The sequence below is a fragment of the Colletotrichum costaricense genome (genome assembly GCF_030867565.1).
Source record: "Colletotrichum costaricense strain IMI 309622 chromosome Unknown Scaffold_1.1, whole genome shotgun sequence".
In the NCBI taxonomy this organism is placed as follows: domain Eukaryota; kingdom Fungi; phylum Ascomycota; class Sordariomycetes; order Glomerellales; family Glomerellaceae; genus Colletotrichum; species Colletotrichum costaricense.
In genome coordinates this window covers 3164561-3181440 of record NW_026848230.1, presented here as the reverse complement: position 1 = coordinate 3181440, position 16880 = coordinate 3164561, and the positions used below count along the sequence as shown (strand labels likewise).

General features: G+C 53.1%; 9 protein-coding genes across 9 annotated transcripts; 3 read left to right on the top strand and 6 right to left on the bottom strand.

The window, feature by feature from the left end:
• Positions 1–43: 43 nt before the first annotated feature.
• CCOS01_01120 (uncharacterized protein) lies at positions 44–585 on the bottom strand (the record flags this gene model as incomplete). The annotated part of the gene is made up of 2 exons (XM_060449316.1): positions 44–328; positions 457–585. The coding sequence occupies 2 exons, from the start codon at positions 583–585 to the stop codon at positions 44–46; spliced, it is 414 nt and encodes a 137-aa protein (XP_060320754.1).
• Positions 586–881: 296 nt separating this feature from the next.
• CCOS01_01119 (uncharacterized protein) lies at positions 882–1286 on the bottom strand (the record flags this gene model as incomplete). The annotated part of the gene is made up of 1 exon (XM_060449315.1): positions 882–1286. The coding sequence occupies one exon, from the start codon at positions 1284–1286 to the stop codon at positions 882–884; it is 405 nt and encodes a 134-aa protein (XP_060320753.1).
• Positions 1287–1365: 79 nt separating this feature from the next.
• On the bottom strand, positions 1366–2806 carry CCOS01_01118 (uncharacterized protein; the record flags this gene model as incomplete). The annotated part of the gene is made up of 3 exons (XM_060449314.1): positions 1366–1469; positions 1543–1800; positions 1906–2806. Coding segments are annotated over 3 exons (1263 nt in total), but the record flags the coding sequence as incomplete, so codon positions are not given.
• Positions 2807–3141: 335 nt separating this feature from the next.
• On the top strand, positions 3142–3798 carry CCOS01_01117 (uncharacterized protein; the record flags this gene model as incomplete). The annotated part of the gene is made up of 3 exons (XM_060449313.1): positions 3142–3159; positions 3395–3486; positions 3597–3798. The coding sequence occupies 3 exons, from the start codon at positions 3142–3144 to the stop codon at positions 3796–3798; spliced, it is 312 nt and encodes a 103-aa protein (XP_060320751.1).
• A 1173-nt stretch (positions 3799–4971) lies between these two features.
• Positions 4972–5145, top strand: CCOS01_01116 (uncharacterized protein; the record flags this gene model as incomplete). Its single annotated transcript, XM_060449312.1, has 1 exon — positions 4972–5145. The coding sequence occupies one exon, from the start codon at positions 4972–4974 to the stop codon at positions 5143–5145; it is 174 nt and encodes a 57-aa protein (XP_060320750.1).
• A 3717-nt stretch (positions 5146–8862) lies between these two features.
• On the bottom strand, positions 8863–9673 carry CCOS01_01115 (uncharacterized protein; the record flags this gene model as incomplete). Its single annotated transcript, XM_060449311.1, has 3 exons — positions 8863–9026; positions 9204–9388; positions 9486–9673. The coding sequence occupies 3 exons, from the start codon at positions 9671–9673 to the stop codon at positions 8863–8865; spliced, it is 537 nt and encodes a 178-aa protein (XP_060320749.1).
• A 2760-nt stretch (positions 9674–12433) lies between these two features.
• Positions 12434–12636, bottom strand: CCOS01_01114 (uncharacterized protein; the record flags this gene model as incomplete). The annotated part of the gene is made up of 2 exons (XM_060449310.1): positions 12434–12490; positions 12544–12636. The coding sequence occupies 2 exons, from the start codon at positions 12634–12636 to the stop codon at positions 12434–12436; spliced, it is 150 nt and encodes a 49-aa protein (XP_060320748.1).
• A 973-nt stretch (positions 12637–13609) lies between these two features.
• Positions 13610–14622, bottom strand: CCOS01_01113 (ribosomal protein S9/S16; the record flags this gene model as incomplete). The annotated part of the gene is made up of 2 exons (XM_060449309.1): positions 13610–13701; positions 13764–14622. The coding sequence occupies 2 exons, from the start codon at positions 14620–14622 to the stop codon at positions 13610–13612; spliced, it is 951 nt and encodes a 316-aa protein (XP_060320747.1).
• Positions 14623–15038: 416 nt separating this feature from the next.
• Positions 15039–16630, top strand: CCOS01_01112 (glutathione S-transferase domain-containing protein; the record flags this gene model as incomplete). Its single annotated transcript, XM_060449308.1, has 4 exons — positions 15039–15068; positions 15151–15337; positions 15551–15599; positions 15670–16630. The coding sequence occupies 4 exons, from the start codon at positions 15039–15041 to the stop codon at positions 16628–16630; spliced, it is 1227 nt and encodes a 408-aa protein (XP_060320746.1).
• Between the last annotated feature and the right edge of the window lie 250 nt (positions 16631–16880).

Below are 16880 nucleotides of genomic sequence, written 5' to 3'. Positions count from 1 at the left end.
CGGCATCTGGTGGCTTCGCGGCTGCCTTGCTTTGCATTGCGCATCATTGTCTATGCATCATCCGTCTCTCTTTTGATTGATGGTAACAAGGTACAGACAGGTACGTGCGTACATACATACAGCTGCCGAAGTTACTTCGGGCAGAAGAATAACCAAAAAAAAACCCTAAAAATCCAACAAACAAAATGACAAATAGGGAGAAAAGAAGAACCCAAAGAAACGAATAGAAGAAACAAGAACAAGAAAACAAGAGATGAACCCCACCACCCAATTTTTTCTTGCGCAACGACGCAAAGCTCGTGAGAGCATCCAGGCCTGATCTACTACAATACCATAGGTATACATGATTTCTACGACAGGGAAAACAAGAGAGACATACACACGTACATACGTACAACACCAACCCCCCACCCCCGCCCCCATCACACACACACACACACACTCTCTCTCACGCAACTCGGTGCCCTTTTCCTTTTTTTTTTTCTCCCGAAGTATTTTTTTCCGTTTTTGTTTCTCATCCCTTCGTTTGCGAGTATCCGGCCTCACTTCTTGAGCGTTATCTGGTGGGCCATCTGCGCCGCGCATTTCATCGTTCGTCGTTCCTCCCGAGTTGCTTTCCTGGTACGCCCATCTATGACCGTCCTTCCGTGAGATTTCCCATTCCCCTTAGGTTTTTTTCTTTACACCACGCACACCCCCTTACCGCTTATACACAGACACACACCACCCACCCCCTTGGCTTAGGAAAAAAAAGAAGCCCAAAATCCGCCACCCACATCTCTCTCCCCGTCTTTAGATTTCTCTGTTGTCTTAGCTGGCTGTGCCACCGTTCCCCCGTCTGCGATTTGACCTAGGCAGGTTCAGCCTAGCCGAAGCTTGGCCTACAAGCACATGGACATGGGCATCGGCAGGAGAGCGGAGATATCCTGCAAAGAAAAATGAGAAAAGAAAGAATCAAGAGATGTGTTAAGAAAAAAAGAGGAAAAGAAGAAGAAGAAGAAAAAATAGAGAAGAAAACCACAACTGGTTAGCCCATTGAGGATGCTGACATAGATACCTGATGCCTGCCCAACCACCTGTTGGAATGCGTGAGAAGGATGATGAGAGCAGTTATCCTCCCTGAAGAACTCCAAAATCCGCGTAACATCGTGTTGGGTCTCCGTCTCTCGTAACAAGACGTTTCCAACTGCCGAGAATGTACATTGAGGGGGAAGAAAAGAGAATAAAATGAGGCCGCCCACAAAAGCCGACCGCCCAGGCGCCACCATGAATACGTTTACGGGCATCTAGACATTGCCCTGAGATGTACGTTTCTTGGGATTTGATCTCAGGGCGAAGCAGCCGACTAAACCCCAAGTCTTCCTTTTATCTGCTTCCTTGATGAGAGCCGGACCCCGTTTGAGCTCCGCCGCCGCCGTTGCCGCTCGATTCTTCATTTGCCTCGTACTGGTCGAGGCAAGCTTCGATGACTAGGAACGGCATTGTCAGCATGGATGCCTTCCCTCACACGACGTACAAAGTTGGGATCGTCCGGGGGCTTACTCTCTATGATCTGCTGCTCCCATACTCCGTATTGGTAGTCGACCAGACCATGTCGCTCAATGCCGTCGCAAAGCCGGACGAGCTCTTTGCCCATTTTTTCAAGGCCTTCCTTGGGGACCAAGGTCTGCGATCGCTGCAGCTGTCTGCCCGGCTCCATCAAATCCTTCTGCATCTGGAATAGTGAGAGCCACGCGTGATTGAAGTCGTTCCATAGTTTGATTCGGTCTCCATGCAAATTTTGGTCGTCCAGGTTGAGGCCTGTGAATTGTCATTGCATTAGTAAATCTGAACCAGAAGAACCCGAAACTCCAATACAGAGCTTGGCGCGAGTAACAGAGCAGAAAGGGGGGGGATCCAACATACCCAGATCGACGACCTGCGTCAGGAGCCAGTTTGACACATCCAGAAGTGACTGGCTGGCGCTTTCGAGCACACCATTGCGGACATTTTGGAAGACACCCCGCAGCGCAGACTGGTATTCCATCCATTTTTCTTCCAGGCCGCCTGTGGCAGAATAGTCCTGCTCTTCCATTGACACGTCGGCACTCGAAGTCTGCTGTGGCATCGCGCCGACGTTAGGGATGTTCGCCTGGTAGTTGGCCATCTGTGGCTGTTGATATGCCGTCGCCGTGGCGCTCGCCGGTTGCGCATGGGGAAGGTTGGAGGTTCCTGTGCTACTACTCGGGTCATTGGAGAAGTACGACGTCGACACGTCTGTCGGCAAGATCGGAGCAGCTGCAGGCTGCCGTTGGAATTGCGCCTGGTTATCGTAGACGGAGCCCGTCGCACCAGTCAGGTTGTCGTATCCCATCGTCATGGCCGCGTTGTATCCACCGAAATTCTGCGCCGGACGGCCGTCCTGGCTATATCCTGAGGGGTAATGCATAGTATTCGCCGCCATGGGCGCGTTGAAAGAGCCTGCTACCGGCTCTTGGTAATTGTAGGTGCTGTAGCTACCCGTGCTTCCCATGCCTCGCGCCTGCGAGGGCGAAGTGTTTAGTGGCGCTGGCCTGTTGTATCGCTCGGTCGAACCTGTAGCCATGTTGCGGCGCTGCTGCAAAGGGTCTTGTTGCTGTTGTTGTTGCTGTTGTACGTTATATCTTGGGTTGGAGGTGGGATGCATGGGCGCTTCATTCTGCCTCCGACGGCGATTGGGATCATCCATCCCACGAGGGGTTTGGTCGCCGGTCGGCTCCGAGGGCAAGCCTACCGTATGCGCCGGCGGCAACGGAGCTGGCGATGTATACAGTAAGGCCAGTTTGGGCCGTCGGACCGGTCACAAGACCGTCCAATTGTCGTGTTGGGGTCCGTTAAACGCTACTGCGTTCCTCTCCCTCTTGCCTTGTCTTCCTCCGGGACTAGCGTGTCCAAGATAGCCAGGCGGTGGCGTGTAACGAAATTTCTTTGCTGATGACAGCGGACGACGCGGGGAGCTATTTTGTCCAGGTGTATATGGCTCCGCGAAGCAAGATGAGTTGTCGACGTGTCGCGCAAAGTGAAAATAGACAGAGGTCTGGACTCGACCAGGCGGTACTGGCGGATGGTAACGTCGCGAGCCTTAATAATGGCGAGGCAAGGTCGGTGCCGATGGATTCCAAGATGTCAAAAGAGACAAAGGTAAGGAAGCGTTGACTTGGACCTGGGGGTCGGAGAGCCTGATGTGTGATGCCGATGTAGGGTCTGTCTGATGTCGAGCCGGGCAAAGGGCAGCACGGGATGGGCTGGCAGGTTCCTCGGGCGGCGGGTAATAGAAGTGGCTTTTATGAATTGAATTGGGAGGGAAGATGGCGGATAGAGTAAAGGATGGGGAGAACAAGGAAGTTAACTGTTCAGACTTGCTTGTCGCGACCAGCTCGGCGAAGCTAGCGCCGGTCTACTTCATGCCCTGACGCCTGAAGGTTCGGGAAGACTAGACGAAGACTGGCGACGAGTCGTTGGTGTCTTGTGAGTCGTCAGAGAAGTTTAGATTTTGGTAAACAAAAAGCCAGCGAATGGGGTGGATATCGCGCTGAGTTGTCAAACTGGTGTCAGGTTTGATACCAGGAAGATCCTGGATGGAGCATGCACCACGATGTCCAACATTACAAGCCGGTCCCTGCGCGATCTGCTTGGGCAATGAAGCCGCACCAGGGTCTCAGCGACCACCGAGTCGCCTTGACGCAAGATGCGATTCGTCAGAGCAAGAGCAAGCGTCGGGCGGACCGATCTGGTCTTGAGATGAGGTTGGTGACCCGAGGCTTGGGCCTTGAGCCTTGAGAGAGGCTGTGCGGCCGTGTGCTGGGTTGGGGGATATGGGGCTTGTGGTGAGGCTCGTGATGTGGATGGACCAAGACCGAGAACCACTTTTACTGCTCGTAGCTTAGTGCTGCGAGGCTAGACGCGAGTCTATGTAGCCTTGGAGAGGGGAAGGGGGTTCTGCTTTTGCCTGACAGGGAAGAACTGGGTAAGCTTGTGACGATGTGAGAGATGTTATGGGGCGGATTCGGGGTGTTGGTGTGGAGGAAGACGTGAACGGTAGTCTCGGGGTTGGTCTTATAACATGGGAGGGATGCAGATATGGGTCGATGCCGGCAGGATCAGAATTAAAGGAAGGGTGTAAGTAGGGAGTGAGGGGAGAAAAAAAAGTAATAAGAGGGCAGATGAAAAAAAAGCAATGATAATCCAAAGAGACCTGGACTAAAATGGGGGTAACTAGGTAGGTGGGTGTGAGTGAGTGAGTGACATTGATACATGGGAAGAAATGTGTGTGTGTGAGTGAGAGTGTGCGAGTGAGAGTGAGGCCCGGGAACTTAAGGTGAGGCGGGAAGACAAGCAGCTGCTGCCAGAGTGAAAAAGAAGAAGAGACAAGCAAGCACTTGCCTTCCAATCCAAAGGGGAACAGACCAATGATGGAAGCTAGGTAGACCAAGCCCAAGGAAGTCTGTGCCGGGAGGAGGGGACGGATGGGACTAAAAAAGAAGACCCGAAGCCAGTGGCAGAGACAATGGCGAGCGAGAGGAGCCCAACAAGTACCACTACCGGTCGGTTGATTGTAGTGTAATGCAGAGCAAAAGAGTAATGAACCCGGCAGACAGCGCCGTGGTCGAGGAAGTATCCGTTCCGTGGAGTAAGGTAGGGCAGATTCAATCCAAGTGCGGCTAGATGGCCCCAAAGAGAAACAAGCTGGACCTCGTACCGCGCCAGGAAGACCCAGATGTAATCTAAAAGTGGTTTTACCTCAAAAAAAAAAAAAAAAGGTGAAGAGGCCGAACTGGCTCAATGCCTGCTGACAAGTTCGTCTTCTCCAAAAGGATTGCCCTGGTCCAAATGCGCGTGGCAGCCCAGCAAGAGAACTGCGGGCAAAAGAGTAAAAGTGCGGCACCAGCAGAGCAAAGTAGCGGCCGTAGCGGAACGAAGCTGCGAGATGGAGCTTTGAATCTTTAATAAGATATGGATATAGTTGTCGAACGACGTCGAGAACCTCGAGCTGGATCTGGAGTTGGGGAGATGAAGTTGGAGCTGACACCCGGCCGAACGAGGCACGTTATGCAGCGATCTGCAAGGCAATGTCGAAAGATGGGGGTTCCCTGGTTGGCAACCGGCTGTCTGGTAAAGAAGGCGTAGTGGACAAAAATGGACGAGATGCAGGCGATAGATGATTGATGGGTGTGGACATTGACGTGGGTGCGAGAGACTGAGTGTGAGTGGGCGATCGAGTGTCTCTCTTGCAATGGAGGGTGGGCTTGTGCTTGTGTTGGCGCCGACGATGGGTAGAGGCAGGATAGGCGGATGGCAAGGGGGTGTGAGATACGAAGACTTGGGAGAGGTAGTTGTATCTGATGTATCTTTCCTTCCGATTGTTGCTGAGTTGAAGAGCAAGAGAAAGGGAGCAAACGGCTTGAGAGGCAGGCAAGTGAGACTTGAACTGGCTGGGTAAGTCTGGACAGGTGACCGCTGCAGTGCGTGCTGTAACACTTTACGACTACCCCGAGTAAGAATGACGAGACGAGGTGTTTGGAGAGAAGTAGATGAAGAGAGAGAGAAGAGCGAAGGTGGGTGCGCGTATGTGTGTGTGTGTGTGTGTAAGAGAAAGACAGAAGAGTCAAAGGTGGTAAGAGTAAAGAGGCTTATGCAGCAGAGCCAAAGCCAACTGGCTCACACCCCATAACCGGGGCTAGTTTGCGAGCACAGAGTCAGGTCTTGTCAGGTGCCTTGCGCTGGGTTCGTCTGCAGGACTCTGGAATGTAAAGCCGCAGAGAGCTTTGGATTTTGCTACGGTAATCGCTGGTGCGTTATTGTTGGTGAGAGTTGGGCGGTCTGATCTGGTAGTACGGATGACCTCAGGATAAGTAAAGCTCGATGAGGCACGGTGTGAATGAGTAGAGATAGGCGATAGACAGTCGTCGATTGAAATATCGATATAATGAAAATCGCGGCAAACGGGCGGCTCTCTTTTTTCTTCCACACTTCCTCAGTATCTGAGAGGAGTATTGAGGGGGAGACAAGAGGTATGGCTCAGCAGAGTGTATCGAGAGGACGGACGGGCGGACAGACGACGAGAGATGAGATGGGATGGGATGGATGAGATGGAAGCAAAGCAGCCGGCTCAGCCAGGGAAAGACTGCCATGGGGGTTTGCTGAGCTTGCTTGTTGGTCCCCTTCCCATTCTTCCCACCCCTTCGTTTTCTCTCGTCTGTTTCGCGGCAGTGATGGGGTTGCTCGAAGCACGCCCTTCCATTCTCTTTCACACCCCATCGGGGGCTGACATACCTACGGTACTTGCCTATTGCACCTTACTTGTATGTCAGTTTGTATTGCTTCATCGTCACTGGCTTTGCTGTACCTCGTGTTTAAGCCATGTCTCCTACTCTACCTACTTGATCGGGCATCGACTCTCGAGAGAGTCCTGGCATGGTTGGATGCCACTGTCCCTTTCATTCTACAGTTCTGCTCTGGAAAAGTTCGGCCCCGGTGTCTGTAAAAGTCAATGTGTCCGCCCACACTGTGACCCGTTTCGTTTCGATTTTCTGCTCGATGTCGGGCGGGTCTGAGTAGTTGGGGTCATCGACATGACTTAATCCGTCATCTCCTCTTCTCAATAATACCAGCTACGATTTGAGTTCCTCCGATCGGGACCGCAGGCGGTCGGGTTGCTGATGAAGCTGAGACAAGAGATCACAGCTGATTGACTGAATGAATGGAGAGAATGATACAGAGTCCCTGTCCTGCTCTACTGCTTTCCCCTCGGTGCGATGCCAATGACGAGCCCCCTGGACGATGAGCTGGAGGGATCGTAAAAGTTAAAAAAAGTCTGTGAGCACCCAGATGGCTGGATTTGGGGGCGTTGTTTATTACCTCTATGAGACAAGCCCAGTGACCCTTGTTCGTAGGTACTCCTTCGCCTCCCCTGGCTCTCAGCCAGGGGGAAGCGCACTCCAGCCACTCTTCCACACAATTGCTTGCATTTCTTTTGTGAAGCACCTTTACCCTCTTCTTTCCCCGGCACATTGTTTTCCGCCGAAAGGCCTTGTCACTGGGTCCCATTTGGAACCCTCGAGGCACCGTATTCGTTAGCCTGGCTTCGATTGCTTCTGTCGGTAGAGCTTCAGACCCCAGATAAAAAGCCCTTCAATGATGAGGCGAGGCGAGGCGATGCACTGCCGATGCCGAATGACGTACATACATCGTCGTCGTAGACACCCACTTCAGTCCATGGCGGAGCAACAGACTGATCGTCAGCTTCGGAGCGGAGGAGGGAAAAAAAAGAGGAGAGACTAGGGAGAGCATGACAAAGCCGTCGAATCTCTCACACTTCAGATGCTCGAGACAACGATAAACCATGCTTCAAGTGTCTCTCGCCCTGGCCGGCAACCTCGTTGACTAAGAAATCGGAACTTGAAGCGCATCGTTATGCGAATGGGGTAACCGTTAGCCGGTACAGACCAGCTAGCCAAGTCCCAGCTAAACTCGATACTTGAATCGTGCAGCAACTGCATCCCTACAAAGGAACCCGACTCGTTGTGGCCTCCAATTCCAGCCAATAGCCAAGCCCCCGTCCACTGGACTTCGAGACGCTTGTTTGGGCTTGGCCTCTGATAATATGCGTCAAACCAGTGTGGGATAGCGAACCTCAAGCTGACAATTGAAGCCCGATTTCTCAGGTTTCAGAGCCACCAATGAAGCCAGCAGGAACAGCTTTTTCGTCGCGATTCAGTCAAACTTGGGGGGAGATACCGATGTGCAACGAGGCAAATCGAGCCGTCTCGGATTGGGGGGGGGGGGGGGATACACTGCACGTTAACTGCAGATTTCGTGTGAGGGGGAAAAAATCCCAGATGGAAAATGGCCCGAGTCGGCCCCCAAGAAAAATTGGGCTAAAAGGAAATCGGTGGAGCAGTTGTCAAGTCAAGACCAGACAGGAAGAGGCTTCCGTTCCCGCGAGTCTCTCATTGATAGAGTCTTCGAAGCCAATGGAAGGCGAGAAATGAAAATGACAAGCCGCCATTTGGAATATTGGAAAGGGGGCCAGCCAAGTTGACACACAAGGACTCGAAACCCCCTTTCGCTGACGAGTGCGAAAAAAAACCGAATGGTATTGATAACCTGCCCGAACCAGACCAGGTTCGGCGACTTGGTGAGACTCGACGATGCCCAATGGGTGCGGTGATGGAAGCCTCACTTTTCGATTTACCGGTCTTGGATGGCCATTTCCCTAAGTGCATCCGAGTAGGTATTCTTTCACGAGACGAAAGGGAAAGCGGCACGGACGTTGACACTTTCATTCGAGAAGAACATTATGCAGACGGGCCTTGGAGTACTTGATGGACGTGCATATCTGTGCAGTTCTAAGTCAATTGCAGCCTTCTTTTTAGGAGCAGTACTTTGCATGGTGCGCAGGTAAATAGAGACGGAGATATTTGAATCGAAGGTATAGGTACCTTGGTGATTGCAAAGTGAACACGCGTTGGCCTTGATGAAAGACAAGAACCATGAACCTTGCGCGAATGTCGAGCGTGCCAAGGGGCATATAGGTGAGCGCCAGAAAGGATTAGACGGGGAGCAACTTAGCAAGTGAGGTCGAAGAGGTCGATGCAAGACCCCGGTCAGGCAGCCAGGGTTGCAAACCTGGGCTCTGTGGGTTCCTGAACGAGTGCCGGTACCTTGCTTGAGTGGTTCGGAGTGTACGGAACGCGGCAATGTATCTGTACATTGTGGATATGGCTGCTCCTACTGCAGCTGCAGGGTTGAAGGCCACCCCCTCTCTGGTCCCCTCTCCTCTTAGTCGGGGCCCTTTTGAGGAGGAGCCCTAGCGATCCAGGGATCGTGCCTGAATACAACATTTCACACATGGACGGGCAGGCCTGTGAATGGCTCCCATTGCTCTATTGCGAATGTTGCAGAGGCCGAGAAGGTGGGGTTCGCCTGGCAGCTCGATGCAGCATCTGGCTGGACGATGGCTTCGGTTGGTCTTGTGTGGAACTCAGCCCAGAGAGGTGGTGTGAAAGCTTCTCAACTGCTTGCTTCAGGAACAGGAGCAAAACCCAACCAGCCTCGCTTGGTACTTGGCTTTCGGCAAACGAGGAGGAGGTGGGAGGTGATGAGCACCTGCAGTCGGAGTGTCCTCTGTCATTTGAGATTGCATTAGTCGGAACGCTCCCTGGACACGGCAAAAACGACCAGACCTTGCCTTACCACCAAGTTTCTCCCAGTAAGGTTCTGTGCCTCCCCTTGGCGAGGCATGATGTGTCTATAGTTGTATTGTTCATGGGGTCGTTTGTCGAGCCTGGGTGTGTGGCAGTGGTGGATGTATCCGTACGGATACCTTGAGTGAGCATGCTTTCCACCAAATTGCGGTGCATAGTCCAGACTGCGCATACGCAATACCTACCTCAGCCCGAGTACTTCGTACTGCACCTGAAGGCTCAGGGCGGATGAGATGAGGTGTATCCGTACCGTGTATGTACGGAGTATTGAGGTGAGGTCGGGTGAGGGTCGAGCGCGCGCGATTCGGACGTAGGTTGACCCGGACGTATTTGCGTTGCTTCCGCGGCATCAAGACGCAGGGGAACGAAATTGTGGTCTGGGGCTCAGTGCTCACAGACGTTGTGAGATGCCGCGATGTGGTGGGCCTCACATCTCCGGTGAAAAACATTGCGGTTCCGCTACGGATATGCTCCCATTACCAATGCCGTGCGTGAGCCTGCATTTCGGGGGGCTGGGATCCACATTTCGACGAGATTTCATCACGACAGCTCTGATCCAGCGTAATGAGATGTGAGAGAAGACGTCCGAGTGTTCCAGGTCGCTTCATCGCTTGTATCCGTACCCGTAGCATCGTACCTCTACACACGTAAGATATGGAAGTTGCCTTGTAAGGTAGATGACGGTTATTGTCGTGTGAGGTGGCTGATAGAAGTGAGCTGTGAGGCGAGCTTTTGCCCCTTCCATTTTGGGAGATCGAGTGCTTTGATGCAGGGGACGCGCCTCCCCAATAGAATAGGTATGTACACGTACTGTTGACGCCTTACGGGCCTCAAAAAATATAGTATCAACTGAGGCAGGAAGTTGGAACGTCGGGGAAGCTATTTCGGGAAAGAACATCTCAGCGCACCTTCCATACTTCCATTTACTACTACGACATCCAAGGGCGGGCAGTATCCGTCTGTGTAACTTGAAAGTACATCGATGTACTACCTAACTACCTTATCACCCGACGAAGCCAGATACAAAATACTTTGGTTCATGCAATGGAGATGGAAAGCTTGCGTTCGCCGCGCTTATGCTTTACCTACTTCATCATTGCTCCCCCGGGTACGATACATTCGGGTGAGGCATTCGGAGTAAAGATAAAAGGAGACGAGTAAGACATCCGGATCAAGTGCCGTCGGGTGTACATATCACGCTCTTCACACCAAGGTAAGGTAGACACGGAGTAATAGCTTAGTTCAAACCCTCGAATACCCGATAGGTCTAGCGGCCCACGGGTTTCCTGCTCTTCTCCAAAGTCAAACGCTGCGTCCGGCTAATGCATTCTAAGTACCACTGTGGGACTGGGGCGGAGTTTCTCCAACACGATTAATTTTCCCTCGATGTCGTTGGAGTCTTTCTCTTGACATCCGAACACCGTTCCTCTCCAGTCTCCAGTCTCCAAAGTCCAGCGTCCATTGTCCACTCATTCTGCCGCCCATCGTGCTGTCTGCTCCACCACACCACACCATACCGGATTATACGCCATTACACCAACACCTTCTTCACACGCCGCCGGCCTTTCGATACCACCTACATCGTGTCTCCGTCCTGACCTTACTCGGTGTCTGTCTTTTTGCCCGAACTACCTTACCTTGCGCTAGTACTCACTGCAGACGCAAGAACCAAGGCCAAGACGACAAACCTTGGACCAGATAAAGCACGTGTGGTTACAGCGTTGAGTGCCAATCAAGCGCTTGCCCACACGCCTTGGGCAGCACGAACTCAATGGCCCAACCATACTTCTTACGCTGGGACGCTCCCGCCCACTTCTTCCTCCTCTTCCAGTCGGGTTGATTGCATTCCCAACCTACCTAGCTCATCGGGGGACCAGCTGCCTGCATCCAAGGCTTCTCAAGACTCAAGGCACGGCTTACGGCTACCTTACCGCAGCAACTTAAAGTCCGGATGCAAGGCACCATGGCACCGCGCTGGAGTCTGGACAAGCAAAGCCTGCGTAAAGCGCGCTAAGAACGTTCAGAACCGCGCTTAGGTATGCCATCTGCGTTTGCGGCATCGCTTCAAGGTGAGGTTGGCTGACGTGGGGAGTCTCCAGCAACCTTCACGACGCCTTACCTAAGACGACGTAGCAGATGGTTTCAACAAAGCACCGTCACCTGCTTTTCAGCCGGCGCCGTCCCTCCAAATCCCCGACTCGTCTCCCGAGGCTTGTCAAATACCGTCTGTCTGTAGCCGTAACAATACAGCTTTGGACAGCGAATCTTCTACCAGATAACTGAAGGCCCGACTCAGCGGAGATGGGCGTCGTGCCTTGGAAACTGACCGCCAACGGTCGAACGAGAGGCGCCCAATCGCCGTCTTTGCTCTAGTCGAGATCACGTTTTCCATCTACACACACACCCTGAAGCATGCTTCCAAGGTGCTAGGTAGCCACCTGCGATTGTGGTGTGGCAGACCTAGCGTGTGCATGTGTTTGTGTACTTCACCCCTCCTCCAAGGCTCCAATACTTTCTTCCTCGGCATGGTCTGGCCCGTCACGCAGCCGTTGGATGTTCTTGGGCCGATCTCAGCCTCACACAAGGCGACTACCGTCGATCATCTCAACCGACGCCTGGTTGATCCCCGGAGCTCACCATGAGATGCTCACTCGCCAAAAGAAAGTCAGCCCGCAGAGAGATCCTTCCCCAACCTCAGTCCGATCTTCCATCCACTCAAGCACATGGCCTCAGAAAAGAATGTAACGTCGGAGGGTGTTTGGAGCACACGTTGGCAGCTCGAGCTCAATAGCCTCGTTATCGCATCGTCTAGCATTGTTCCGATCTTGCCTCCCTCCCAAACCACAAACCACTACCCACCACCCCATCCCGTCGTCTCAAGCTGCCATCACCGCCTCTGCCGCTACCGTTATTGCGCCTCGCCCGCCGGTCGATTGGTTCAGAACCTTTGTCGTTCCCTCCTTGCATCGGGATATACGCCCCATGCTCTCCCACGTTCTTGTCCAAAACGTACATGGCAATAGTAACGGCCTGCTCATCTCAAGTGCCGCCTTGCCTGATGCGGCGAAACCAGCCGAGTCGTGCTGTCCACCATCTCCAGCTTCACCCTCCGATTAAACCCATCACCGGAAGAACAAAGCCGTCACCGAAAACGGCCACCAAAAGGTGAAACCAGCTCCACGAACCTTCGATTTACTCGTGCCATGCTTCTAGAAACCTTCGGAGGACAGGACAGGCTTGAACGTCTGTGCTCTCGCTGTCGTCTCCTTTAGGGGTTACCTTGTGTGGGAAATTGAAACAAGGCCCTCGGCGGACGCACTTCTGCAACGTTGGCAATAGGGGCGCCATCACTAGCCTTGACGCCAGAGATGTCAACGCGCTTGCTCACGGACCCCTCTAATAACGTCCACATCTTCAACCCGCCCGCAGCTTTACACAGGTGCCAGCTTGTGGTCTATGATTCTGGCCTGATAATGACACACGGGGGCTACCTTCACTCTCTCTCAGACCCAGTTTCAATGCGCGCCGAAAAACCTTTCACGGCCGCTCCGTAAGGTACACGTACAACCGTTGCAAGTGGTCATTGCACGCGCTAGTTAAATGAACCGTATCAGCCAAAAGACATCTCTGTCGCGACAATAGTTACTGCCACCACGGCGGTCAATGACGGCAGGACATGAGGGTGGCCCTAAATCGCGCTTCCGAATGTCGGTCCTGAGCATTCCAACACTAGGTTCCAGATCCTGACATTGAACCATCTAATAATCAAATTGGTTGTTAACTCTGACTTTTGCGTTGATTCATGGTCCAAGGTCTGTTGTCTATCAGTTGCAGTTGGGATAAGGACAATTAGAATCGAAGACACCACGTTGCTTCTCCGCGAATTGCATGGATCAGGTATCAAGGCGTGGTAGCAAGAGCGTTGACGCTAAACCGACCGCTTTCTGTCAACCCGTTCAACTAGTGTGTTGCCGGATATGATTCCTCATCTCTTCATGCCTGCAATTTGCTTCCCAGCTATCAAGCGCAGCCGGTAGTACCGATAGCAGACTCGTCCAAAGCTCCAACACCTCTGGATCCGTGCTGGTACAAGGAGACTGCGTGCTATGCCGAGCAGGTAGACCGGAGTTGACCGTGTCCAAGCTGTGTCGTAGCTGTGCCCGAGCCGCATTATTCCTTTGCGTAATTTGGGCTCACATATTACGAAGTAATTCCCTTTGAGAGGAATTTGCCCGCCGATATGGGACATGAGGCAAGTATACATCATAGGCTGGCATTGTAAGAGCTGCCTCTGTTCTATGAATACACGGGGGTGGTAGTACAACAACAAGATGAGAACATTGCCTGGCGATGCCATCATGAACGCCACACATTGAAAGAGATTTCTATCTCTTGACCCAGGCGGGCATCTTTCTGGCCTTGACATGACCATGCTTCTTTCTCTCAACTTGTCTAGGATCGCGGGTAATGCAGCCAGCTGTAGCGTTGAACTTGTCAGCAACAAACCGAAGATCACTCTCACCACGGGAGTTGACTTACCTTTTCTTAGTATCGGCTTAAGAGCTGGTTCGTGGACCAAGACAGCCTTGGCAATTGCCAACGTAAGAGCCTCGGCCTGTCCGGTCACACCGCCGCCTTCAACAAGTGCCCACACGTTGTACTTGTCTGTTCTCGCAGTGCTCCGGAGCGCCCAGATGGCGCTCTCACGATCATGAACTCTGCCGAATGCCTCGTTCAGGGGTTTGCCGTTGATCAGCATCTCTCCAGTGCCCTCCACAACCCAAGCGCGGGCGCTCGACGTCTTCCTGCGGCCAACACCTAAAGCGCGTCCATATCTGTCGAGAGGCACAACCTTGGCCACATTCTTGTACGGGTCGATATCGCGTTTGAATTCCTGCAGGGCTTCTTTGACCTCGCTGGGCATCAGTCCGGGGTGGATCTGATGCAGCCGCTTAACCATGCTAAGAACTTGGCTAAAGGGCATCGCCTTGACTGGTTCTCCAGTGGTCTGTCGGTAACCCTTCAAGTTCCTCCATATTTGTCGTGGGACCAATTCCGGGGGCGCCAAAGGAAGGTGCTGGTATCTCTCCACGAGAGCAGAAAGTCGGATGTAGGCGTCGTTGAAGCGAGGCTCTCTGGAGAAGTAGGATGGCGAGACGGGTAGTGGACGAGCCTTCGTAATCCCGTCAAAAGGCCGCTGGGGAGGCAAATCCAGCCTTGTGTCGATTTTGGGTTCGCTGTTTTCAACTTGAGGATCGCTCGTAGTCGACAGGCTCTTGAAGCTCGATTGCAGGCTCGATTGCAGGCTCGATCGTTGCCATTGAGGCTTCATCGACTGACCCTTTGCCAGTTGGCGCAAGCAGAGCGTCTGCTGCAGACCCTGGCGTAAGCTCGACATTGTTGCGGGACCTCGAGCAGCGCCCTCGTTGATGCGGTTGCTGTCGCGATATCGTGAAATGGAGACAGCCTTGAACGCCAATAGACAGAAATCTTTCCTAGCTTCGTAGCTGGGTTACGGCAGAACATCGGACGACATTCTACTCACGTGATGTGGCGTCAGCGCCACAGGCGCTTGGACCCTTTCTTGCTGCACTTTACCCCTCACAGACCGCAGCTGGTTGCCCTGGCGTTCGAGCTGCCGTCAATCGAGCGAGGGGCTTTCGGGTGGCGGGGCACTGCGGTCGAAATTTCATTCAAAAAAATTACTGTCACCCTGGCGGGGAACCTGAACTTTTCTCTCTCCTCTCTCTTGTCCATCACATCACGCACCTTTTGATACCCTTCCATCCCTCTCGGTCAAACAACTGATTCAAGATGGCGTTCGGAAAGCTCTTCACCTACCCGGTAAGAAAAGGAACCCCAAATTACTCTTCAACTTCACGATGTCTAGGAATCTGATCGCTAACGAATATCGTCACCCCTCCAGGCTAACCCCCGCACCACGGCCATCCGTGCCGTCGCGAAGGCCAACAACGTCGACCTCGAGTTCATCGAGGCTGACCCTACCAAGCCCTCCGTTGAGCACCTCAAGGCCAACAAGCTCGGCAAGGTCCCCGCCTTCCTTGGCGAGGATGGCTACCCTCTCTCTGAGTGCATCGCCATTGCCATCTACAGTACGTTCTGAGTCATACTTTGCCGGTCTCGTTTTTCGAACACACAAAAACAACATCCCACGATTCGCAATATGATGATCAAGCTTTTTCAAATACAGTTATCCCTGTCTGAATTTCTTTGTTGACATAGTCTAAATTTCTGATCCTACCATTGGCACCGTCTACTCACTATTAGATATCGTTTGTGTAGCAAGAGCTAACGAGATGCCACAGTCACCTCCCAGAACGAGAAGACCACCCTCCTCGGCAAGACCAAGCAGGAGTAAGTGCACCGGAAGCGCATCTTTCTCTCGTTAAGCTCAGAAGTACGAGGCTAACAACTCTTCATCTAGCTACGCCTCCATTCTCAAGTGGATGTCCTTTGTGAACTCCGAGGTCCTCCCCCCCATGGGCGCCTGGTACCGCCCTCTCCTTGGCAAGGACCCCTACAACAAGAAGGCTGTTGAGGACTCCTCCAAGGTCGCCCTCAAGGCCATCAAGGTCATTGAGGAGCACCTCCTCAGCAACACCTACCTCGTTGGCGAGCGCATCACCCTCGCCGACCTCTTCGCCGCTGGCATCATTGCCCGTGGCTTCGAGTTCTTCTTCGACAAGGCGTGGCGCGCGGAGAACCCCAACGTCACCCGTTGGTACCAGACCATCATCAACCAGGACATCTGGACCGCCGTCACCGAGAAGCAGGAGTTCCTCGAGACCCCCAAGCTGACCAACGTCGCCCCCAAGAAGCCTGAGCAGCCCAAGAAGGAGGCTGCCCCCAAGCCTGCCCCCGCTCCCGCTGCTGAGGAGGCTCCCGCCGCCCCTAAGCCCAAGCACCCCCTTGCTGAGCTCCCCCGCGCCACCTTCGACCTTGAGGAGTGGAAGCGTCAGTACTCCAACATCAAGAACCACGATGAGGCCATGCAGTGGTTCTGGGACAACGTCAATCTCGAGGAGTTCTCTCTCTGGAAGGTCAAGTACAAGTACAACGACGAGCTCACCATGACCTTCATGTCCAACAACCTCATCGGCGGCTTCAACAACCGTCTTGAGGCTTCCCGCAAGTTCATCTTCGGATGCGCTGCCGTCTACGGCACCAACAACGACTCCGTCATCGAGGGCGCCTTCGTCATCCGTGGCCAGGACTACAAGCCCGCTTTCGATGTCGCTCCCGACTACGAGAGCTACGACTTCGAGAAGCTTGACGCTTCCGCCCCCGAGACCAAGAAGTTCGTCTCTGACTCTTGGGGATGGGAGGCCCCCATTACCCACAACGGCAAGGAGTACCCCGTTGCCGACGGCAAGGTCTTCAAATAAGCGCATCGCTCAACGGAGTGATCCAAAATTCATGGCTTATGGCAGAGATGAAATGAGTTTACGAATAGGCTAGGAGGGTGTGCAGATGATGTTATGGACCCGAAGAGGAATATCCTGTGCGTAATGCCCACGGCTGTGTGCCAAGTTACTAGGTCTGAGTCACTAGGACGAGGCAAAAGATGCAGGTTGTTCCTGATCAAAATCAAAAGAACACTTTTTTCAATTTCACTAGTCTCCACGTGCATATTTT